We start from the raw sequence: 25,488 nt of genomic DNA on the forward strand, positions 1-25,488 counted from the left end.
ATCAAATATAGTGTGAAGAACAGCTGCTGAACAAATGAAATTACTGCTCAAATGGGATGTATGTCTAGTCATTGTATTTTATTGCTAACAGATGAATAAATTCACCGTATTTGTCTACAGGAAATGTAGACAAAAACTTCATAATTTCTTGTTTTTTCAGCAACAGGCTTTGTTGCTGAAAAACACAAACTAGCACCAGTCCTCTGATGTCTGGGTCATGATGTCCTCAAGAGAAGACCTGGACCTGTGGGCAATAAGCCAAGGGGGAGTGGAGGATGGACCTCAACAGCTCAACAACTGTATGAGCAAACAGAAAACAGATGTTATGACTAAAGAACATTTACAGTATAGAGAAAAACATATCTGAGTGTGATAAAGACCCATATTCTGCAAAACTGACCATTCAGCTGCAATACAAGACATTTGGAACATGAATGATGAAGTAGAATATTGATTTTTATTTTTAAAGCCTTTGAGAGCATCCAAGTTCAGGTGCAGGGATAGCTCTATCCTTAATGTGGCTTTCCTTTGACCAAATACGGTTTTATTTTTGAAATGTTGGCAGGAAGTTGTATACCGTCACAGGGTTGTATTAAGTATAAGGCATGTATACAAAAAAACGTTGAGAAGGTACGTATGAAGATTGTTTACGCTGTTGTTTCAGAAAAAAACTTTTTAGTAAATGTAGAAAATTCCTCCAGCATTTTTCAGTGTATTATTTTCTTTCTTTATAGCGTTTATTTTCTTGTTCCATTGTTGTGAGTCGACGGCTTGTAATGTAGTAAACACTGCTTTAACACTGAGAATAAACTCCCAACTTTTAACATTAATCAACAAGTCTTAGAAATGTAGTTTTCCTCACTAAACGTGACGTTAACCCGGTGAAACAACCGACGAGCTTCACTTAAACTCTATATCTGACTTTGACAGCCAGCCACATGACTCCGAGCTGCTTGAAACATTAAATCCTGTTGAGAACGAAGCTTCTCTCTTCGTTGCTTGAGGTGTATGTAAAGGTCACTTCGCACTTTGAAGCCGAACTTGAGCAGAAACGACTGGCTTTACAGTAAAACATGAGAGGAGAGGAAAATAAAATAAACAAGTCAAAAACAAGCGTAATAAAATCTCTAAGTAATAATGAGCTTTAAGCTATTAATCCCACTGAGCTTTGGAGCCTTTATCCGGACCCCTTAGGGGGAACGTGTTTAACTCCAGGGTCCAGTTCGGAGTGAGCCTGAGAAATGGAGGCGATCTTTAACCCAGATCTCTCCGAGCATTTGCTCTGTGTTGTTCTCTCTCCTGGCGCCCGGGGCAGATCAGCTTACTGGCAAAATGACTTCAGTGAAGCACACAGGGAGAGTATGTTTCTAAAGTAATCGATTCTCAGGTGATAACGTGCTTAGGATTTAAATGTCATTCTCCATTGAGAGATATTTTTATTGGTCTGTGATCTTTTTTTCTTTTTTTTATTGCCCAGGCAGGCATGGACAGCCAGGATGAGGAGGAAAGCTGTGTCTACCCGGTACGTAAATTCTCAGTGTCAGGATTATTTAGTTTCATATTAGTACCACTCAGCTGCCTCTGGTGGTACCCAGAGAAGATCGTAATATGATAATTAATTATCTGTAATCAATAGCTGATTTTGATATGGAGGATATGGCACACTGCTCAGGGGAGCAGGGCCTTGGGGGCGTCCTGAGTCTTGACTTGTTTGTTTTTTTAGCAAAAGTTATTTGACAGTTGTGTACAGAAGTGTTTAACTCCCACAGCAAAGAAATAAACACAAGAGTGTTTAAAATTGTTAAAATTGAAAGTTTTATATCTCGATAATGAGAAACATTCCTGTTTTAACAAGGTTTATATATGGCTATAATGAGAAACCATCTTGTTGTGGTGATCTTGCTCCTGTATTTATTTCCTCGTTCTAACAATTAAATGCTTCATAGCTGTTTTGTGTACTAAGTCAGTGGTGACTTGTGTTGTGCCCAACTCAAGTTGGGCACAACACAAGTCCTGTAAGGAAATAAGACTGTATATAGAAGGTGAGACTGTTTAGAATGGTCAGACCTGAACTCAATTATTCTACACCTTTGAAATACAGGTTAGGATTTATGAAAGCATTAATCTGAGGAGAAAATGTGAAAAGAGTCGTTTCTAATGTTCTCCTGACATCACAACCACCTTCCTGGGATCCACCAGTGTGCTGTTCATCTAACTGATCACAATTTAAACTGATAAGGGAAAAACATGGCAACAGTGAACTACAAAGCTGCGCTGAACCAAAAGGAACGAGTAACTTAAAGCTTTCTAGAAATGTAGTGGCGACGAAAGTCATGTTTTCCAAAAAATAAATACTCAAGTAAAGTAAAGGTGCTCAGAAAATGTACTTAAGTACGGACCTTACTGAAGGCACTCCACTGAATGGAGTTTGTTGGTTTATAAATTGAGTTGTAATACTCGTTTAGTACTTTCTGACTCGGCATGTTTTGGGTCCAGTTTGTTTCATCTCCTGGGTTTGCTTCTGTGCTGAATATTTCAGAACCTGGGTCCACTCACCAGTGAGATCAGAGCCAAGATGGAGCAGTTTGTGGAGGAACGGACTGAAACCAGTTTGGTGAGCACTGAGACCTACATCATAATATTTTGACAATACATTTTGTAGCCTAACTTTTCAAATAAAATATTTCATATTCTGCAGTTTGCAGACATGTGAATACCCTACAGTACCTGCTGTATGTTTAGAGTCTGGTACCAGAGACAGTTCTGGTTTTGGTGAACTGGTTTGAACTTTCTGTCTCTCTTGTGTTTTTCTTCCAGTGGATTTTTGTTCTGGTTGGAGCCGTGATCACTGTCTCTGCTCTGGGAGTTGTTGTGCTGTTTCTCTACAGAAGATACAAAAAATCAAGTTGGTGTCTTATTGTTAACCGTTTACAATAAGTTCACATTACAGCTCTACTGCACTGCATGTTAGCTCTTTCACATGGTGAATGGACAGAATTTATGTGTATTAATACAGACCTCTCAAAGCATTCGACACAACAACCCTGTTCTCCCAGTCACTCTCACACACACACGCACACACACACACACATTCACACACTGGTATCATGATTGCTAGACTATTTGCACATTGAACTTCATGACCCTGTGTGCTGGTCTGACTGATGTGGTTGTTTCAGAGGAGGAGGCCGGGGTTCCTCACTACCGCTTCAGAAAGAGGGACAAGGTGATGTTCTACGGCAGGAAGATCATGAGAAAGGTCAGTACGGTCTAAAACAGGCAAGAAGTCTCCTTGGTTTGTTCAGTATGCACTTCCTCCCAGTAAAGTGTGTAAATATTGTGTTTACAAGACTTTGTGTTGTTGCTAGATTTAGTGCACACCAGATGTTTCACCATCAGTGGTCCACACTCTTCTCTCACCTTACATTTCAGACTTCATCGATTTTTCTCTGGTTACAATTTGACAAACAAGCTGATGTAGCTGAGTGCTATAGATGACTCTCAGCTCCTGATAGCCAAGGTCACATGACCCCCACTGTAATCAGCTGATGCTCAGAAGGTTCAATCCACTGTTTGAGATAGGGGTGCACCGATTGCAGTTTCTGGTCAGTCCCTGATTACCAATCTTTAAGAAGCCTGACCTGCCGATTCAGGTTTCAGCCGATTCCATTTTTTTTAATCTGAAATATTTCTAAATATAGCAAGAGAGTTGTTGAGTTGTTTACAGTGGGGTGACGATTGAATGTACAGACATGACCTGGTCTGTCAGTCAAACCAGAGCAGAAGAGGACGGACAGTAGCTGATTTTTAAATCTTTGCAAAGGTAGATAAGATCGGTGGAAAAGAACAGCTTCACATGCCAGTATCGGCTGATCACTGATCTCCCAAAAGTAAGGAAATCGAGACAAAGAATTGGGCATTCTTTCTGCCTTTATTTCTGGCCCAACAGCAGACACTTCTTAAGCACATCTGTCTATCCTGTTACTTCCTGCAGAACATCAGTACCTCCTTTCAGTTTTTCTCGTTTGACCATTGTCCAAATCTCTCCACATCACCGAGTGGACAGATGTTTACAGGTGGCAGCACACAGCCATCAGACTGAGAGCATCATGGCTCCCTCTCGAGTGTCCTGAAGCTTATTTATCTTGTCCCACTTTTTCATCCTGAAGTTCTGCTTTGCACGGTTCCTGTTTTGGTCTGGATGTGAACCTCTGCTTGCCATCTGTAAATCACCGTGTTTTGTTTCTCTGCTGTAGGTTCAGACATTGTCCACAACTCCTGCGAACAATTCAAACTCAGCTTCACGGCAGAGAGTAAGGAAGAGGACCAAAGTCCTGTCCATAGCACGAAAGTGAGAGCTTTTTCTGGTTGATATTTTTATTAATATGTTTGCATACGGAACAAGGGTGTTTACATGTACCACAATGTGGAGGATTAACATATTGTGTACGCCATTAACTTCAAGATGCATGTTTTCAGGAACAAAGAACATGTGCTAAACATCTCCAAAAATAGATAATAATAATATAAGAAAATAAATATAAACTGAAATAAATGCAAAAGTAAGTGAAGTAAAAAAAACACATAAATAAAAAAACAAAAGGTCAGAGGAATTTACATTAATGCAAAAAAAAAAAAACACATAAATTGTTGTCATGTAATTTGTTGAAATTTTGCATGGCTCATTTTCTCCACTTTTAAAACGAAAATGACCTCATTATCCACTTTGATCTAGATGGAGCTAGAAATGCAACTTTTAGAATAACTTTGCATTAAAAGTGTCATTATTTACCGAATGACACTTCATGACAACAGTCATAGACATTCATAAAGACTCCTTCATGTTCGTGACAGGTGTTATGTCAGTCTTATGCACACCCTGTCAAATAAAGTGTTACCACTCAGTGTTTATTCTGAGGCTCAGGTGGAAGAAAGTTACCTCCCACCAGGAACTGACCATGAACTGACCATGCCATGCATGAGATTTGATCCAGTGACTCGTTTTCTTGATGTGCTGGTTAGGATTCTGCGCATCCGGAGGGAACCGCCCACCCTGCAGCCCAAAGAGCCCCCTCCCTGTCTGCTCGAAGCTGATCTCACTGAGTTCGATGTGCAGAACTCCCACTTGCCCTCGGAGGTGCTCTACATGCTGAAGAATGTCAGGTTTGTAAAGAACACCAGACAGAGTTTCTTTGTTTTTGTTTTTTTGCCTCTTCTTGTACCCAGTAGAGACGCACCAAGCAATCAGCCGGAGATCTGAACTGAACCATTTTCCCTCACTATGAACATTAGAGTTGATGAATCAATGAGGGTAATCTTGGTATTACTACCTTTACAGCTTCATTTGTAAAGTTTTACTTCTATCAAAGATTCTTCTGCATCTTTTCTTTGGAGGTTTAGTCTTTAAAGTAAAAGGATGAGCAGTAAACCATGCCTGGGTCCCTTCTTTCTGTGTGCATCCCTGAGCAAATGGTAAACAGCCTGTACTTGTATAGCGCTTTAATAAGACCAGAAGACTCTCAAGCGCTTCACACTATATTCACCTACTGATGACAACATGTGAAAACAGCCCAAAAATAAGTGTTATTTTATCAACACCTTATAGGATGCGAGCTTGTTCTGTAGCCCACTCCCCAGTGTTACATTGTATTCATTCCACTTTGTTTCCTAATTTTTAGATTTGCACACCTTAGTAATAGAAACACAGCTAATGTCTTTCTCCCTCTCCTACTGCAAAAGATCACATAAGTTCATGTCTGCCATTATTAGTAGCTTCGAATGAATCATTTGATTCTTTGCATTTGGCTAATAGTAAAGGAAGTATTATATTAAGGTTGAATATTGTCATTAATTGTCAGAATGTTGCTTTCAGGGTGCTCGGCCACTTTGAGAAGCCTCTCTTCTTGGAACTCTGCCGCCACATGGTGCTGATCCAGCTGCACCAGGGGGAGGGGCTCTTCCGACCTGGTGACATTGATGACAGCATTTATGTTGTTCAAGATGGCCGCCTGGAGCTCTGCATCCATGAGAGTGTAAGACTGAAATTCTCAAAGCTTCACAGAAAATATGGTTATTGGATCATTTGACTTCTGTTTAAACTTTATATGTTTTAGCTGATTTTTTTTTCCAGTACTGCTTTTCCTATCTGGGATATTTTGAACATGTCACATAAATGAGCTGTTTACTTAATAAAGTCCGTTATAAAATTTTTTGTGTTGAGATGTACTGATCAGACTTTTGTGGTGCAAGTATTTTTTTTTAAAGCCTTGACCTGCTGATACCAATTTTAGACAAATCTGAGTTCACTTTCAAAATAATACAAAATATCAAAACAGTACTCAGCATGCTTGTTGCTAGCCCTCCTGCTGCAAATAAAAATATATTTTTTATATTAGGAGCAGAGACAATGTCACCACTATGTAAAGAACAGTTACTGTTTAAAAGTCCACAAAATAGTGACAACGGTAGCATTTTAGCCTAGCATTAGCATTTCATGCATGTTTATTCTGCAGGATGTACATACTTACTTAAACTGTAAAATTTTTCAACATTTTCTAGTCCAGCATGTTCCACAACAAAATCTGAAAGGTCAGATAAAACATAGCTAACTTTGAGTCTTCCTCCGTCAGTAGTGTCCACATACAGTAGAAGAGTGATGTTTTACTGCAAGTCATGGTGCATTCACTAACAAGACAGAAACATCAGATTTTTGTAGTTTCTGTCCAAGCCGGTCACCAGCCAGGGCCGACACACAGCAGAAGATTTGCGATGCCAATTATATATCACTGGTTTTATTGGGATGTTTCCAGGATTATGTAATGGTTAATTCTGCTGCTGTTAGTAACACCCAGGCAATTCTGTAAGACCTAAGTAGGCTTATAGAAGTGATATACTGCAGAATGTGCCTCAGGAACAAGATGCATCTGTGTAATCAGCTAAAAGCGTACAACTTTGAAAAATGGAAAATTAGCAGAATGTGCCAAATTATTTCTGATTTATCTATTAATCATTAGATTAATTTATTAATAAAAGAGTCATTTGTTGCCGTCCAGCAGTTTGAATGAGTTCACTAAAAATCTGGAATGAGATGAATTCGGAGCAGTTGCCGGCGCTGTCTGCCACTCTGTTCTCATCCTCATCCAGTGTTGTGGGTTTCTTTCTGTCCTTCAGGATGGGACAGACGTGGTTGTGAAGGACGTCCTGCCAGGAGACAGTGTCCACAGTCTGCTCAGCATCCTGGACATTATCACCGTAGGTCTACAGCCTCCTTCTCTGTCACCTACTTTGCTGCTCTTTGTTGTTATTGAACAGTCTCTCATCTAGAGCGCCCCCTTCCTGTCAGATAGTGCATTCTGTGAATTTCAGGGTTACCCGGCTCCTTATAAAACGGTGTCCGCCAGGGCTGCAGTTCCGTCCACCGTCCTGCGTCTTCCAGCCGTGGCCTTTCAGTCCGTCTTTGAAAAGTACCCAGAGACTTTGGTCCGTGTCATTCAGGTAAATCTCAGCTGCATGTTGATACAGACGCTGTTTAAAAAAATATATTCATACTGCATATCGTTGAGATTCTTTCTCCCTCTAGATTATTATGGTGCGTCTCCAGAGAGTAACCTTTCTTGCCTTACACAATTACCTTGGCCTTACCACTGAGCTTTTCAACCCGGTACTATAATTGCACCAGAAATCATGAGAAACTTATTAATTGTTTGAGAATAAATTGAAACACTTTTAAGACTTTTTTTTTTAATTTGTTAATTAGGAAAGTCAGGCTATATCTCTGGTGTCTGTAGCCAATGTTCTGGGTGAGACTCATCAACACAAAGGGTTTCGTAGGCAGCCATCTCACTCTGAAGACATGGGCTCTGAAAAAGCTGATGCAGGTTGGAAATGAGTGCCGTATCTCCAGGGTTCTGTGACGTTGCTCTTATCATTTTCATCTGAAGCTTTTTTTTGTCTGTTTTTCTTTCATGACAGAAAAGTTCAGCGGATGGGACATGGCTACAGCTAAATATAAGAAATCTCACTCCATGCTGGGCTCAGGTACGCACGTGTAATGTTCTGCTCATGCATAATCAAAAACACAGACAATCATGTGAAGAAAAGTCAAGAAAATACCTACAGTATCTTAGAAAAGTGAGCATTCCCTTCACATTTCAGTAAATATTGCATGTCTTCATGGAACAACACTTTGATACAATGTAAAATAGTCAGTGTACAACTTATATATAAGAGTGTAAATTTGCTTTCTCCTCAAAATAACTCAACTTCACAACCATTCATTTCTAAACCACTGGCAACAAAAGTGAGTACACCCCTAACTGAGAGTGTCCAAATTGTTCCCAAAGAGTCAGTATGTTGTGTGGCCACCATTATTTTCCAGCACGACCTTTACTTGTCTAAATTTAAATGTACTAATTTATAGATATATTAATATATTATCATATTTCCATGTACATACTTATTATTTTATTTATATATCTTATGTTTAGGTCATATATAACATGTATATGTTTTTTATACATTTTATTTTGCTAATGGTTATATTTACATTTACTAATATTTAACAATTTGGATGGAATAGCTTGTCAATAAATAAGCAATTTCCCCGTGTGGATCAGAAAGTATATTCTGATTCTGATAACTCTCTTGGACAAGGAAGTCCACCAGAGCTTCACAGGTTGCCACATGGTTCCCTCTCCACAACCAGCAGCACTTATCCAGTCCCAAACCATGACACTCCCACCACTATGCCTGGCTACAGTCCAAAATCACTTGCCTTTGTCCTCACCTGGTTGCCACCAGACATGGTTGACATCACCTCATCCAAATAACTTTATGTTCTCTTCATGGTGGCCATGTTGAACTACCAGTGACCAGTGAAAATATAATGCTGCCTGTCCACACCTGAGACCTTGTAACACTAAAGAGTGACATGACACAAGGCTAACTGGGCACAATTTGGACATTTTCACATAGGGGTGTACTAACTTTTGTTGCCAGCTGTTACAAGATTAATGACTGTGTTTAGTTTGTTTTACTTTGCATCAATGTGTCAGATGTTTAGTGTTGTGTTTTGTGCCCTTAGAAAATTATTCTTACCCAAAAGGCTTTTTCACATTTTGTCATGCGACAGAGCTCAGGAATAATAAGTTATAGTTAACCAATTAAGCAGTAGAAGAAAAAGAATGCAGGATTTTTCAATAAAGAATATCTGAAAATTTGATGTGCATTTGTATGCACCCTCCTTGTGTCAATGTTTTGTAAAACCAGCTTTTGCGTCGGTTACAGTTGCATGATTTTTATGATGGTTCTGTAGCAGTTTGGCACATTTCGACACTGCACTTTTTTTCTCATTTTTCTTTTCACATTTCCCCAGGTCAGACATTTGGCTGCGGAGTCTTTGTAAAAAGCAATTTTCCAGAGTTGCTGGAGAGTCTTAGTTGGATGTAGGTCTGGACTTTGACTAGGGAATTTTAGCACACTAAAATCCTTCAGTCTATCCATTCTATTGTAGCTGTGGCTGTATGTTTACAGTCATTGTTCTGCTGGAAGGTGATCCTCCCCCAGTCTTTAGTCTGTTGCAGTTGTCTTCTAATATTGACCTCTGCTTAGCTAATCAGCTGTAGCTAGCTTTCATCTTAGGGGTGATGTGTGACGGTCACTCTTTTGTTTTCCAGTATAACTTCAGATTTTACAGATTGAAAAAAAAAAACCCAGACATTAAAAAAATTATTTTCATTAAATTTTTAGCACGTTGCTTCTTTAAATTTTTTTGCTGTGAAAAAACTGTTTCTCCACAGGTCTGTAATAAATCCTCCCACATGTATCGGGACATACAGCAGAGACTCTACACTGTGGCTATTCTAACTTGGGTGTGTATGCGTGTGTGGGCGTGTTTTGCAGATGATAGCCCTCCAGAGGTTACCAGAGTGTTAGATCAGACTCACTCTGCCAAAGAAGAGGTTGTGAACCAAGGCTCTGTAAAGGTCTCTGTAGAACAATTCACTTTGTTTCATTGTTAAAACGAGTTAGCTTGAATCAGGATGCTGGGAAGCTGCAGCATCACTCGTTTGGCACACACATGCTCAGCCTGAATGGTGATGTCTCCTCAGTCTATTCTGAAGAAGAGTGTGACTGTGCAGCACTCTCCTTCTGCTGTGTATCACTACGGTGAGCCCGGAGGAGGAGCCGTCCACCACAGCAAAGTCAACGTCATCTTCCAGGCTGCTAAGAAGGATCTGCTGCAGGTCATCCAGCTGCAGGTACCCTTCACAGGAAATCTTTCAAGCTTCTCCCAGGAAGCTGAGTTGGATTTTCTATGGTACTATGATATTAATATAGAAAGGAACAATATTATCTGCTGGCATTGCTCAACAGGACCCCAGTCTGTTGGAAGGAAGGGTCACCCTTCGCCAGGTCAAAGCTGGGTGTGAGGTAGCCCATCAAGGAGATCAAGTGAGTCCAACAGAAACATGATATTTTTCTACTGTAAGAATGAAATGTCTGAAACTTTTAAAATGCAAGGCTTATAGACATGCTGAGGGCATCTCCTTCTCTAGAAGAAAAAAAAATTGTAGCAAAATAGCAGCAAAAAAAAAGCAAATATTCAAATAATCTAATATTTTTGCAGCATAGTTAGAGCTTTAAATCTGTTTTTAACACACGAATAAACTTTTTGTTAAAGCTTTTTTTTAAGTCTGTGAATACTTTAGCTAGGCATTTTAAGAGTTTCTATTTTTTGACATAATTGGTTGTGTTAGATGAGACTGGGGGTTTTTGATAAACAAACAATCTTGGTGATCATCCTCTTTCAGGATGTGAGCGTGGCATTCGTCATCTCAGGGCTGCTCCATGTCTACCAGCGTATGATCGACCGTGAGGAAGAGTGCCTGCTCTTCGTCACCCACCCAGGAGAGATGGTGGGTCACCTGGCCGTCCTCACAGGGGAGCCCCTCATCTTCACCGTGCGAGCCCACCGAGACTGCACCTTCCTCTCCGTATCCAAGGCCCACTTCTACGAGTAGGACCACACTGTCCACAACACCTCTGTCTTTTCATCATGAATAATGTGTGACTATCTCGGTGTGTGTAAACGACAGGATAATGCGGGAGGAGCCGAGGGTGGTGCTGAACGTAGCTCACACGGTGGTGAAGAGGATGTCATCGTTTGTCAGGCAGATCGACTTCGCCCTGGACTGGATGGCCGTAGAGGCTGGCCGCGCCGTCTACAGGTATGCTCAACCAGGCAACGCTGTTCATACTGAACAGATGTCCAACTCATCAATCAGTCCAATTGTCTGCTTTTAGGCAAGGAGACAAGTCAGACAGCACCTTCATCGTCCTCAGCGGTCGGTTGCGCTCTGTCATCGCCAAGGACAACGGCAAGAAGGAGCTGGCTGGGGAGTATGGCCGCGGCGACCTGATTGGTGTGGTGAGCTGCCGACGCGTTGGTGTTAAACCCTGTTAAAACGTTCAAGAGAACAGAAGAACAGTTCAGATTTCTGGTCTGACCAGGTGGAGGCCCTGACACACCTGAATCGAGCCACCACGGTCCACGCTGTCAGGGACTCGGAGCTGGCCAAGCTGCCTGAAGGAGCGCTGAACTCCATCAAGAGGAGATATCCTCAGGTGGTCACCAGGCTGATCCACGTGCTGGGACAGAAGATCCTGGGCAACATGCAGCAGGTCAACGGGCCTCTGACCGGTAATCACACAAAGATTGTTTCCAATCCGACACAGCTGCAGTTTCAACTACAGTTTAGTCAATACTGCAGCCGAGTCAATGAAGTGGTTTAACTGGTTGACTGGTTTACTCCGTTGACTCTGCACTTCGTTTATACAACTCAAGTCCTTTAATTTAACTCCCTGCACTGTCACCTCAGGTGTGCCTCAGGGTCCTGTCCTGGGGCCCTTCCTCTTCATCATTTACATCCTTCCACCTGGCAATATCTTCTTCAAATTTGATGTTCATTTTCACCATTGTGCTGATGACACACAGCTCTACATCACAACTAAACCCTTGTCTCTCTTCTGCCCTCCTCCCTCACTGATTGTATCTATGAAATTAAAAACTTTTTTTTAACTAAACCGCAGCAAATCTGAGGTTCTCTCCTCAATGGTCCCAAATCCACCCTATCCATTCTCTTCTTACTTTTGAGTCCAGTGTCTCACCCTCCCCCAGGTTAAGAGTTTGTTGATGTTTTTTTTTATTTTATGATAAATTTTTCTGTAGATACCAACAAACCAGCTAAAGGCATTTTTCCTGTGTTTGTTCTTTTGGCTTGAGCTCAAAGTAACAAACCCAGATCAACTATTATCACGTTTTGATGGATATATTTAAAATATTTTATGCAATCAAATAGAAGCAAAAGAAAACCATCGAAAACGAAAACCGGCGCTGGTTGTTTTCTTTAAGTCAAAAGTCTTTTCCCAACAGAAATGGTTTTGTGTCCTCCAGGTCGTGGTCTGGGCCTTCACACGCCCACCAGTAAGTGGGATGCTGGGAATCCAGCCTCTAATCTGTCCACTGTGGCCATCCTGCCCGTGTCGGACGACGTTCCCCTCACCACCTTCACTCTGGAGCTCCAGCATGCTCTCAGTGGCATCGGTACACACACACACACACACACACCCACACACACACAGACACGCTGTCTTCTTACTGCTGTCCTCAGAAGCTGCAAGTGTCAGGAAAACTCTTCACATCTTACCTCATGTTGTCAGAAGGGATGTTTCTACAGTGCACAGTGCCAATACCCGTCAGCTTTCTCACATTTCATCACCTTACATTAACAATATTCAGTGTAATTTATAGAGATTTAATCTGACAGACCAACATAAAGTAACCCATTACTGGAAAAAAATAAACACCTGAAAAGATGAGGTGTGAAAAATGTATCTATATAGCATTTGAAGATTATATAATCTATATTTTCTTTTCTGCTTATGATTTGTTGAAGTAGTCAGTGACTGTACACTGCCCTGTTCTAAATAAAATGCATTTATTCCAAAAGTTACTGTATGAAGTATAAGTACCAACTTATAAGTACCAACTACTCGGTATCAGCAAGTACCTATACTGAAGTACTTGTACTGTGTAAAAACCTGGGATCAGGACTCTCCTTACTCCTAGAAGTTTGCATATTAGCCAGAAGCTTTCAGTTTAGTCTCATCTGACCAAGCACTTTCCTCTACAATAGAAAAACTGCAAATGGTGTTCCTGGTGGAGTTTTTTTTCCAACACTAGGTTTTCTTTCCAGTCCTGAAAATAAGGACTTTTTTTTTTCTTTTTTTTTTTACCCCTCCAGGGGGTCTTTTGTGGGCTCTAGTGTCCCTTATATGATAGTGGGCTGACAGGAAACAGGGAAGGAGAGGGGGGAAGACATGCGGCAAATGTCGTCGGGTCCAGGAGTCGAACCCGCGACGGCCGCGTCGAGGACTGAAGGCCTCCAAATACGGGTCGCACTAACCACTACGCCACCACGGCACGCCCCAGGACTTTTTTTTACATACTCCCACAATTATCATAAATCTCTGCATCTCCTCCAGAGGGACCTTTGGCTTTGTGGCTACTTTCTTTGTAAACTCTGTCTTTGCCACCATGACAATAAGGTGGACGGCCATGTCTCATGGCTGCAGCTCAGCCATTCAGAGCTCCATCAGACATTCAAAGCTTGGGATGGTTTAGAAGGGAATCCTGCTCTACAGTCCTGTCTGACCTGTCTGCTGGTTTGTCAGTCTCCTTGACGCTCTTTGTTCTCTAATCTTCTCTAAAAACGATTTTCACACAACAGCTGCTGTTATACCCAGTTTAAATTACACATGAGTAGAATCTTCTCACTATTATAAGTTATACTTATTTTTTTAGGGGGAGTTGGGGTAAGGGGGTTAAATACAAATGCACACCATGCATTGTAGACTTTTACTGAAGATTTTGAATCCCCTGTATTATTTTCCTTGTACTATTCAGCTCTATGATGGTTAAATAGTTTTGCAAGACACTGATTCTATAGGTGGGCCTGACATATTTTCTGGGATCACATGAAGAAGTATAGACGTTATTTGGTTTTATGCAGCTTCAGACTTGTGGTAATGTTACTTAGTGAAATACTGCATCTATGTCGCTGTATGTTCCTGTTCTGACTGTATTATTGGTTCCCACTGTTCAGAAGAAATCTGCAGATAGACCAAAACAGGAAGTAAAGAGACTTTTATTTCAGGAGAGAAACAGCAAGATCGACAGGAAGTTAAACTCTTTGTCAGCACATTAACATTTATTTATTAGTGCCAAGTCATTATGTAAAGGATGTTGCTATATAAACAGTTGGGTTTTTTTGTTATGGTCATCTACCAGGCCCTACCTTGCTGCTGACTAGTGACATCATCAAACAGAGACTGGGCTCTGCTGCCCTGGACAGGTTAGTCACTGATTAAATGAACTCTAAGAAACTTTTCCTTTTTCATTGCATTGATGCTTTAGTGTAAGATCTGCAAACATGGAGTAAAACTTTCTGGTTGATAATCTAAAACGTCCAGCAGATTATTCATTCATTTAATCTGCTGAACTCTTTATTTACAAAGTGTCCATGAGTACCGTCTGTCCAGCTGGCTCGGCCAGCAGGAAGACATCCACCGGATAGTCCTCTACCAGTCCGACTCCAGCCTCACACCCTGGACCCAGCGCTGCATCCGTCAGGCCGACTGCATCATCATTGTGGGGCTGGGGGAGCAGGAGCCCACTGTGGGCGAGGTCAGAGACATCCACCTCCATATACTGTCTGATCCCAGAGAAGTGAATAACATAATAACATTAGCTCAGACTGCTGGAAGACCTGATCTGGTTCTGACCGAAAGCTGTTTGAGTTAACAGTCTATTTCAGTAAGTTGTGTGTTAGGCTGCAGAGTAGCCATGGTGCCTTTGCTGTCCCTTTTCCACCACCGAAAACTCCAACACTGGACCTGTAAGCATCTGAAGTTCCACGAGTTTTGGAGCAACAGAGGAAGCCAACCTCAACTGCCTTAAGATGATATTTATTGTGATTTGGCTCTTTTTAAATTAACTGAATTGAATTGAAAGTCTTTGTTCTCAGCCACTCATGTCAATGTTACTTTGGCTACATTCATCCAGCAGGTGAATGCTGCAGCTTTTTCACTGGAGTCTGAACATCCCAATTCCAATCTTTTCACCCCAAAATCATCAGATCTGAGCTTCTTCCATACGTGGAACTGATTCAGATGCGTATCTGATCGTTTTCAAAGCGTCTGCAGTCAGAATAGTCATATCGTAGTTTCTCCGATTTTACGTCATTAATGTGAGACATGCATCATAATTCTGCACCAGAAGAAGCTGGACCCAGTAAATCTGGATGTAAACAATGGCTGAAAATTCTGACTATGAACTAATGAAAGAAGTGTGTCAGTGAAGCACATCACATCCTCGTTCAGACTACACAGCCAGACAGACTTCCCTACTCTGTGCTCCACAAAACGCCATTGCCAATAGCTTCTATTAGCTTCCTTTGTCTTCCTATGATTCTGTGGCCGTACTGTGGGCTCTAATTGCTGAACAAACGTTAAAATCGGTCCACAGGCGGTTCCATCCATTATTACTTGCGTAAACAGACCACTGCTGTGTGACATTTATGTTCTTCTTCTATGCATGCTGGACATAAACTGTTCACAAAAAAGTCTGAATGTGGTTTATTTTGTAGTATCAAAGACCACAATAAAAAATAATAATAATAAACTTGATTTCAGCAAAAAAAAATCGTATATGAGAATCAAGATCCTATTGACTAAATCAGATCATCAGTCATTTGTGAAAAGCTTCATGTAGCGGTGGCTGCGTAACTAATCATTGTATATTCTACAGGGGTTAGGCTGGTGGTCATAATGTTATGCATCATCAGAGTATGTCTCTGCGTCTGCTGCAGCAGTAGCCTTTAGGTTGTCAATCAGAGATTCACAGAAATCTCTAAATGTCACGCTTCCTAAGAAGTTATATTTTCTCACCTTGTCCTGCTCGGTGATCATAGAACCACTGACTCTGTGGCATCAGTTAGATATGTTGTATTGGTGAAGTTCATTCATTTTTGTCTCTGTGCTCCACCAGGTCCGTTTACCAGTTTCAGGATCCGACCAGAACCCCTGAGTGTGAATTACCTTGAGAAATAATGAGATTTGATTATATAAAAGCAAGTTTTATGCTGAAAAATGATCAAATGTTACAATGTTTCACCGTCCAGCACTGGGGCCACACTTAACACACCTTATGGATGGAACCAAGTGAGGCCAAGGCTGTAGCACATGTTAAGCTTTTTATTGTTTTCTGCAATCTGTACCCTCAAAGGGTTGTCTAATCAGTTTCAGTCTGACATCAGTCATACAAAACATGGTTGCGTAAGCTGTGGCGTGTGCGTGTCAGCAGATTAAAAAGTAGGCTAAAAGAGACAGAGGAAAAGATAGAATCTACAACAGTATCCTAATGTTTGGTCTTCTTCTGCCTCCTGAAAACCCTCCCTGCTGCAGCTGGAGCGGATGCTGGAGAGCAGCGCAGTGCGAGCCCAGAAGCAGCTGGTGCTGCTGCACAGGGAGGACGGCCCGCCGCCCAGCGGGACCGCCGAGTGGCTCAACATGCGCAGCTGGATCTCCAGACACCACCACCTGTCCTGTCCCCGCAGAGTGTTCTCCAAAAGGAGCTTACCCAAGCTGGTACTGAACCTGAACCTCCCTGGGTTATGAGGCAGTACTCACCTGCTGGGCCTCCTAGAGCATTTTCCACATTGAAGCTTGTTTCTGTTTTGCAGAGAGAGCTGTACGAGCGCGTGTTTGAAAAATGTCCAGATCGTCACTCTGACTTCTCCCGCCTGGCCAGGATCCTGACAGGAAACAGCATCGCCTTGGTTCTGGGTGGAGGGGGCGCCAGGTACCCATTCATTCAACATTAGACACATTTCCCCTTCTGGAACCTTCCTCAGAGTCCATTTCTAAACTTGAAAACTCCCAGGGTAGAAGTAGACCTTGCTGGTCGGGAAATTGTGCTTTGGATCAGGGATGCTCTGATAAATCGGCAAGCCGATAAAATGCAGGTCAGGCTTCTGAACGATTGGTGATCGACAATCAGCCTGAAAACTGCAATCGGTGCACCTCTACTTTGGGTCTGACCCAAACAGAACCTTTAGGGTGGAGCTTTAGAAATTTTTTTTCCTCATCCAGACAGTTATTGTTGGGGTGTGTTTGTATGGATTACATTAAAATGACTGTTTGTTTTGTGTTTAACCTGTTCTTTCCCTGCACTGCTCTGGCTTGTCCTGGAGCTCTGACAAGGTAGGACTTATTTTCTACGCAGTGACACCTGAGAAAGCAGCACACACACATGTAAAAATAATGGTGAGCTTGATCCACGATGTCCATGTGTTTGATGTCTGTGTTTCTCCCCCCAGCTTTGTTAGTTTAGGATGTGAAAATTTGACTTGTTGGAGTTTAATTGAATTTGTTTGTTTGCCTATTTTAATGCATGGACCAATATGTTACATCTTTATGAGACAAAAACTGAGGAAAAGTACTGCTTACATTCGAGCGAGGTTTTCACATACTTTTATTTTTAATTTCTTTATTTTGTGTGCGTGTTAGCTTATTGTCTGAGGATAAATGCGGTTCAGTTTCATCCTTATGTTTAAACAATAAAATATTAAAATCACAAATAAACATTGGGTTTGAAACTTCTTGGTGTAAATAACTGAATGTCGTCAGATTTCAGTATATTTAGGTGAGTTTTGACATGTTGTAGTTTGATATTGTCCACAGAAAAAGTTTGCAAGGTTGCCTCACATTTTCACGCCAGCGAAAAAGTGGTCGTATATTTACACAGACTTTGACGCAAAGTTAACTTTTATACATGCCGACTTGTGCGTAAAATTTGGCGCCGCACATTTTTTGTGCGCACGTAGGCTTTCTGCATGAGGCCCCAGGACTTGCAGCTGCACTGTAGTTAGTAAGAAACAGGGTCAGTTGTTGATGTAGTTTCTAAGATGTTTGTTTGGTCTGAGGTAATAACAGAACCTTTTCTCTTGAACAAATTAAATGAGACTGGTGGTTGTTTGTTTCCATAGCGACTGTATGGCTGTGCTTTCAGAGGCTGCTCTCAGATCGGCGTGCTGCGGGCGCTGATCGAAGCCGGGATCCCCGTGGACGTGGTGGGCGGCACCTCCATCGGCTCCTTCATGGGAGCGCTGTACGCTGAGGAGAAGAGCAGCAGTCGGATGAGGGTCCGGGCTCGGGAGTGGGCTATGGTGTGTTCACTTACTCCACTTTCATTTCACATTTCTGATACCTTCTCATAATGTTCGTCAAAACTTAGCTACTCTTTGATTGCTTGAATGTTTTTAGCAAAAGAATCACACCTCAGAAAGCCTTGTTTCTTATTATGTCACCATTCTCCTCACTTCGTGTCCCTCGTTACGGTTTTGTTCAGGGAATGACGTCGTACTTTAAGAAGATCTTGGACCTGACCTACCCCGTGACCTCCATGTTTTCTGGAGCCTCCTTTAACTACAGCGTTAGCTCCATCTTCAAGGACAAACAGATTGAGGTAGGCTTTGAGCTCCAGCCTCCCCCAACAGCAGTGGCAGGACAGTAAATCTGTGGAGCAGAGCTTACCCCCAAACTTTCTACAGGGAGACGCAAAACTATTTACACCTTTTGAACCTTTCATATTGTTTTGTCACAATCACAAGCTTCAATGTATTTCACAGAGATTTCATGACAGAAGTGAAATTGAGAAACGTAACATAGAGTTTTTGTTACAGTTTTATTAGTTGCACCATTTTGGGAGCTAAATATAAAAGTGTTTAGTCATTTTAAAGGTTCCTTAGGGGTTAATTCACTATGAGGGTTTAGGGACAGTTGAGAAACTCAAATACTCATTTCCTAATTCCCCATGATGATCAGAGTTTTCTCTTCTGCTGTTTCTTATGTTTTTCTCACCCCTCCACCTCTAGGACCTGTGGTTGCCATACTTCACCATAACAACAGATATCACCGCTTCCTCCATGAGGGTCCACACTGATGGTGTGTGAAATTGGCATCACTTCTCCAACAGCTTCTTTAAATATAGCAAACCACTTGTGTTTTCTTTTGCAGTAAGATCTTGATGAAATGACTTTTTGAAGCTGTCCACCTGCTGGTTGGTTTTTAAAGAGCAGCATTGAGTCGAAGGAGCTAATGCTAACGCTATCTTTAGGTGAAACTTCCAGAAGCCATAAAAACAGAACGATATGCCTTGAAAATAAAAACAGAATCATCACAAATATATAAAACTTTTTTGCTTAACAAGTGAACATCCTCCATTCATGTTTTTTCATATTTTAATCCCAGAGACGTGTTATCGGTGTTTTGTCCTTTTTCCCTTTACACTCGTCTCCTCCTCTGCACAGGTTCACTGTGGCGTTACGTCAGAGCCAGCATGTCGCTGTCTGGTTATCTGCCACCTCTCTGTGATCCCAAAGATGGACACTTACTCATGGATGGAGGGTACATCAACAACCTTCCTGGTGACAATCAGGCAGCTCCAGCTGGATCTTAATAAGGCTTTTCAAGTCAAGCAGTGTTAAAGTGTTAGCTGCATGTAATCGGTAGGGACAGTTGTTGTTGGTAAACATGTACAGCGCATTGCAACAATCTGGATGTGATGCAGCAGCTCAAATGAACACATAGAAGAGAAATGGAAGAAAACTGATTCATGTTACTAAAATGATTTTATATTAAAATAGTGCTATGTTTTCATTCGGTTGGACTTTTGCTGCAGCTACAGCTCCACTCTTATTTTACCTTCATCAGTCTTCTCCTCAACTCAGACCAGCTTCTCTGTCCCCGTTGAAAACCATTCCCTCAGCATAATGCTCCCACCACTTCAGGGATGGTGCATTCAGGGGAAATGGGCTGTTTGCATGCATGCTTTCACACACCTTACGCACGTTCAGTCTGTGTTGACCACAGTTCCAAATATTGAATTTACATTAACAGCCGCCTCATTCGGATCGGCACTTCCACGCAGGCAACTTCTGGTAAGCTTCACACATCATACATACGTCACAGGCAGACTTTAGCGATTGAGTAAAATTTAAAATATCAACAGAGTCCACGTCTCCAGGAAGCAATCGTTTCTCAATAGCTGAGCTGAGAGTCCAGGCCCTCAAATAGTGTAGAACAACAGGCTGGTTCTGACCAGGATAGAGAACAACTGACCCTTTTATTATTTACCAATGGGTCTGTGTGTGGGATACAAGCCCTGGAGGGTAGAAATGTTGGACTGATTACATTCTGGAGCGGAGTTCTTCTATCGACGTGCTTCTGTCTGAGATTTTAGATGAGGGCCGTTATAATCCAATGCCCGTGTTTATATCGGACTATCGGATCTGGACACCTGTCATTTTGAATTTATAATGGAAAGTGACATTGGGGAGCAGGTGCTGAGGGAATCCTTCTCTCCTCCATCAGCTGACGTGGCTCGCTCCATGGGTGCCAAGGTTGTCATCGCCATTGATGTTGGAAGCCGGAACGAAACCAGCCTGACCAACTACGGCGACAGCTTGAGCGGCTGGTGGCTGCTGTGGAAACGATTGAACCCTCTGGCTGAAAAGGTCAAGGTACGGCTGCCGTGTCAGACCCGCCGCGGTTGGTAACCCCACCCGTAGAGACGACACTCTGGTTTTACCCGCCTCTTCCCTCCAGGTTCTGAACATGGCCGAGATCCAAACACGCCTGGCGTACGTCTGCTGCGTGAGGCAGCTGGAGGTGGTCAAAGACAGCGACTACTGCGAATACATCCGGCCGCCCATCGATCGCTACGGGACGCTGGATTTTGGCAAATTTGATGAAATTGCTGTGAGCTTTTCGTCGTCTTCCTGGTTTTTGTTGGATTTTCTTTTGAAATGTGAAAAGTGTGTGAAGCTGGAAGGGCCGTTGCTTTGGTCTTGAGTTCAGGAGGTGGGATACCAGCACGGAAAGACTCTGTTTGATGTGTGGCACCGCAGCGGAGTGGTGGACAGCATGCTGCGGGACAGACACCAGGAGGAGTTCCATAAAACCAAGACTGGACATGTGAGTGACAGCCAATCACAGCTGGAGATTAGGATGCATGCATGGGATTTGCACTTTGTTTTCTTGTATTTCTGTTATATAAAATCAAATATTTCCACAGTGAAAGTAGGTGTTTTTTGTCTGGAACAGTATAATACATGTTATTATATGTTTCATGATGTAATGAACAACAATTAAAAGTAAAGAAAATCAGTGAAATGTTAATTAGAGGTAAACATCTGACTCAAATCGCTCTTTAACAACAGGAACACTGGACTTTTTCTACTTTCTTCATACCCTGAATATAGAATAGAATAGAATAGAATAGAATAGAATAGAATAGACACACAACAACCACCACTGAGTAGCAATTGTAGACAAGATAAATAAGAATAAAATATGACATGCTGTCAATATAAAAAGCAGCTTAGAGCAGTCCTTGCAAGGATTCAAAATGCAGAACAGAATGCAGCGCAGTGATTTCTGAACAGCATTCCAAAGTTACACAGCTCTCTGTCTGCATCACCGAAAACCTGTTAGTCCATAAACAAACGTCACCTAATGCTAGAGCAGATTTTATTTCTAAATGCTGAAATCTTCTAGGTGGTCACATGTCCGAACGCCTCCTTCACCGACCTGGCAGAGATCGTGTCCAGAATTGAGCCAGTGAAGAACGCTCTGATAGACGGTCAGTCGGCTCTAGAACATAGAAAACTGTCACAGAATGAAACAAACATTGAAACCCAAACTTCTGTCACCCTAAAGTCTTCTTTTTTCCAGCTGAAGTGTTTGGTTATGATGTCTCTGTCTAAAGCTGTGAAGGGATCATGATCACACTGTTCCCTGCTTCATGTGCTTTCAGAAGAACCATCTGATGAGTACCAGACTGACTACGACGAGGAGGCAGTGGAAAGCGCTCTGTCTGACTTTGAGGCCTTCACTCCGGGCAGCGAACACACCGAGGGAGAGGAGACGGCTGAGACTGTGAGCATTAAAGCATCCTGTGTTTATGTTTTTAATGTCATATTCATTTTTTGGTTAGTTTAATCTTTGTTCATAGAACTTTTCCCCATAAGCCATGTTAGGGCCAGGATAAGACTTTTTTTTACATTTTTATTACCAGAATTAAGTCTTAATATTCAGAGAATGAAATAGTAATATGAGAAGTCCAACATGAAAAATGATTTAAAAATAAAATGAGGAATGTTGAGCTTTTTGTGAAGTTACGCTTTAGTATCAGTTTTATAAATACGGAGCTAATCCTTTAACTCTGATGAGTGTGTCACGTTCAACAGATTCTAGACATGCAGCCCAACCGGGTGGAAACACACCCAATCTGGCAACACTGATTAAAACAACTTTTTTCTCAGAGTTTTCAAATTTTTTCCTAATAATATTGAATCTATGTTCTAGTAACATCATAACTTTGTTCTCATAATATTCGAACTATTCTTGTAATTAAAAAACTATATACAGCACGTTAGTCTGGCTGTAGTACTCCGTCATAATTGACCATGGGAGCAGCTGCAGATTTCGGTCAAACAAGAAAGTTCTTGTTTCTTGGACAGCGCCCCCTGCAGTTCACAGCGAGAACATCACTACCTTTACCTGAGGCTGACAGCTGAGGTTACATGGTTAGAAGTCAAATAGTTGTTTCCATCTGGACAAGATAATCAGCCCAACCTACAAGTAGAATGGCTCAAATAAATAAAAGAAATTAGCAGAATATTCATGTAAACAATACTGCATTTAAAGATTTCTTCAGCAATACTTGATAATAAACATGTTGTTGTTTTAACAGGATGAAGAAGTTCCCGTCCAAGTCAGACACCGGCTCCAGAACGCCTCTCAGAATGCTCACCTTTGACCTCCTGGGCACCACAGGAAACCCATTTCAGAGCGGGGAGGAGTCAGCTGGTCTCCTCCTGGTGGACCTGAGCAGGACCGACCCGCTTCCACTGGGAAGTAGAGGAGAGGTTGTTGGTTTGATCCCGAACTCCTCTGTGTGTGCTGGACCTCATGCTGACCCTGGTGTGATGACCAGTGTGTGACTGTAGAGAGAAACGGGCTGCGGTCATCAGCTGCATTATACCATAGCACTGTGAACATCACATGAAGTACTGTGTCTAACAGAAAGCAACTTTATACACATCATTTATTCACGTAACTGTATCATTGTCTGTTTAATGTTTCAGTGATGCAATGAAAAATCCAGCCGCTATTCTGCACTTAACCTTTGACCTGTTGGAGATGAAGTGACATCATCCATACTGACTGCTGTCTGCTGCAGCTACGATTCAAACTATTCATCATTCAATTTCACACAACTTCTACTTAAGATCATCAACTTCATTTATATTCTGATCCTTATTCTGTGGAAAAACTGTAAAAATGAGCCAGAATTCTTCAAACGTCACGCAGACTTGTACAGAAGAAATACTAAATATCTTTAAAGCTGCAATATGTAACTTTTATTTTTAAAAATATGTTTTTTACATATTTGCTAAAATTGTCTCAGCGTCGTCTCTCAGTATGATATGATACTGATAATCTTTGAAAAGATGGATGTCCTCCACCTCTTCTCTAAGCTTCTGTTGTAGTCTGTAGAAATGCAATGCTCTGACCAAAAACAACCAATCAGAGCCAGGAGGAGGGGCTTAGCGCTGTCAATCAACCTTTTGTACTCTGCTAATGACAGAGAAACAAGTTACCGTTACAGGGAAACTGTTTAGCGGCCATGCTAGCAGCTTTAGCATTGACAACAAGCTATGCTATCAGGAAGAAGATGCAGCTTAGCACCCTGTGTATGAGCACCAAACAGAGGGTGATTGACAGCGCTAAGACCCGCCTCCTGGCTCTCATTGGTTATTTCTAGTTATCACTGGGAGAAGATGGAGAAGCTCGAACTTTTCAAAGATTATCTGTCTCATTCCATACTGTCATGAGATGGCGACAGTTTCGACAAATATGTAAATAAATATTTTTTTATAAAAGTTATAAACTGCAACTTTAAGTACAGCGCCTTGCCTCTTCTGTTTCCACATTTTGTTTTGTTGAACATGAAACTTAACAATTTTCTGTCTGGACTTAATGTAATAGAGCAATGCAAAATGCAAAAAGTGATTAAAACCCCTTAACTGTCATCACCCGAACAATTAGATGTAGGTCAGTGGGTCAGTGGGTCCATGAGGACACCACTGACCTCGTGACAGCTAAGGGTTTTAAACAGTGGTGTGGAAGTGAAGCATCCTTTTGGTCTGTCTCCTAAAAGCCAAAGGAAACTAGTGGTTGTAACATAGCAAAGTGGAGATACTTTATTGAAAACTGGATATTGTTTACAGTTTGATTTACACAGCCCCCCTTTATTTAGACACCACTGGGAATAGCTGGGTCTCATGGCAACAGATCGCTTCTCACAAAGTTACTCTTGTGACGTATGACCTTTATTTTGTCAACAGTTTGAGGAGCTTCCTCCTTTTTCAGGTTGGGGAACTTGTCAAAAGCTTTTTCACGTTTACTAAAATCAGCCCCACTAAAGGTTGTGTAGAATCTCAACTTTGTCACGGATTAGCTGTTGTATCAAAAGCAGACATGTGACCTGTGCTCTGATTGGTTTGGCTGCATTCAGCTCATTTACCCTAAATGAATTCAGCAGCATTGGCAGCTTAACCTCTGCAGCCTTAACGTATCCTGGATTTCTTTATGTCAGTAGTGTTGTATCAAAGTTGCGTTGCAGATTATGAAGTAGACAAAACGTTTTGTGTTTTAGTTTGTGCTGCAGCTCTGCTCACATAGTGTTACTGTAACCCGCTGCCAGATTGTCGTGACAGTGTGAGTCTTAGTTGGGCTTCGTTTTCCTGTCAAAACACAGCAGCTCTATAAGGCAGCCATTTTGTTTTCTGCTGACTGGGGTTTGACCCAGAGCCACGCGTTACGACTGGAAAACAAAACTAAATGTTGGAGCTCGGAAAATACCTGATGCCACTGTTACCTGTTCTGTGTTTGATGTTATAAAATGTTAACTTTAACCCTTGTAAAAACTCAACTTATATCTGTTGTGATTCATTTTTAAGTGACCTCCTAACATATGATGATGTAGGCGGACAAACAGTGTTTTGTGACGCCCATTATGACAACTGAAATGAAACTGTTGCCTTGTGTAAAATTAAACCCTGATAGCTGTAAGGAAGTTTTCGTTGGATGATAGTTTTTATTTCTATTTTGACTGTGAAGACTCAACAAGGTGATGCCTGAACCTCATTTCTCTGAAGAACAGAAATGAGGTCAGTCGGTATCTAGACGGATAAATAACCTTCTGTAGAGGAATTGATGAGACCTAAGGACTGTTGTTACAGGAACAAAAAGAGGACACAACAGTTCTGCTGGCCATGCACTGAATATACTGACAAAGAT

At 41.7% G+C, this 25,488-nt stretch overlaps 1 protein-coding gene across 3 annotated transcripts; it reads left to right on the plus strand.

The window, feature by feature from the left end:
• The first annotated feature begins 442 nt into the window (after window positions 1-442).
• On the plus strand, window positions 443-25,264 carry pnpla7 (patatin like phospholipase domain containing 7). Of its 3 annotated transcripts, XM_014469921.2 has the most exons (35): window positions 450-630; window positions 1,478-1,522; window positions 2,540-2,614; window positions 2,818-2,905; window positions 3,180-3,259; window positions 4,257-4,351; window positions 5,023-5,163; window positions 5,873-6,032; window positions 7,171-7,251; window positions 7,366-7,494; window positions 7,580-7,660; window positions 7,757-7,877; window positions 7,972-8,037; window positions 9,901-9,983; window positions 10,110-10,259; window positions 10,375-10,452; window positions 10,812-11,017; window positions 11,097-11,228; window positions 11,305-11,428; window positions 11,512-11,701; window positions 12,455-12,604; window positions 14,351-14,414; window positions 14,578-14,746; window positions 16,525-16,707; window positions 16,803-16,921; window positions 18,131-18,287; window positions 18,470-18,586; window positions 18,996-19,065; window positions 19,431-19,547; window positions 20,494-20,642; window positions 20,728-20,880; window positions 20,980-21,096; window positions 21,679-21,763; window positions 21,938-22,059; window positions 22,877-25,264. In XM_014469921.2, the coding sequence occupies exons 1-35, from the start codon at window positions 556-558 to the stop codon at window positions 22,940-22,942; spliced, it is 4,038 nt and encodes a 1,345-aa protein (XP_014325407.2). In that variant the 5' UTR covers window positions 450-555; the 3' UTR covers window positions 22,943-25,264. The 3 variants fall into 3 exon arrangements, with proteins under 3 accessions (XP_023197856.1, XP_014325407.2, XP_023197857.1); XM_023342088.1 differs by lacking the exons at window positions 20,728-20,880; window positions 20,980-21,096; window positions 21,679-21,763; window positions 21,938-22,059; window positions 22,877-25,264 and having other exon boundaries at window positions 443-630; window positions 19,431-19,527; window positions 20,494-20,582; XM_023342089.1 differs by lacking the exons at window positions 20,494-20,642; window positions 20,728-20,880; window positions 20,980-21,096; ... (1 more) ...; window positions 21,938-22,059; window positions 22,877-25,264 and having other exon boundaries at window positions 590-630; window positions 1,482-1,522; window positions 19,431-20,424.
• The last annotated feature ends 224 nt before the right edge of the window (window positions 25,265-25,488 follow it).

The sequence above is a fragment of the Xiphophorus maculatus genome, chromosome 11, assembly GCF_002775205.1.
Source record: "Xiphophorus maculatus strain JP 163 A chromosome 11, X_maculatus-5.0-male, whole genome shotgun sequence".
Taxonomy (NCBI): Eukaryota; Metazoa; Chordata; class Actinopteri; order Cyprinodontiformes; family Poeciliidae; genus Xiphophorus; species Xiphophorus maculatus.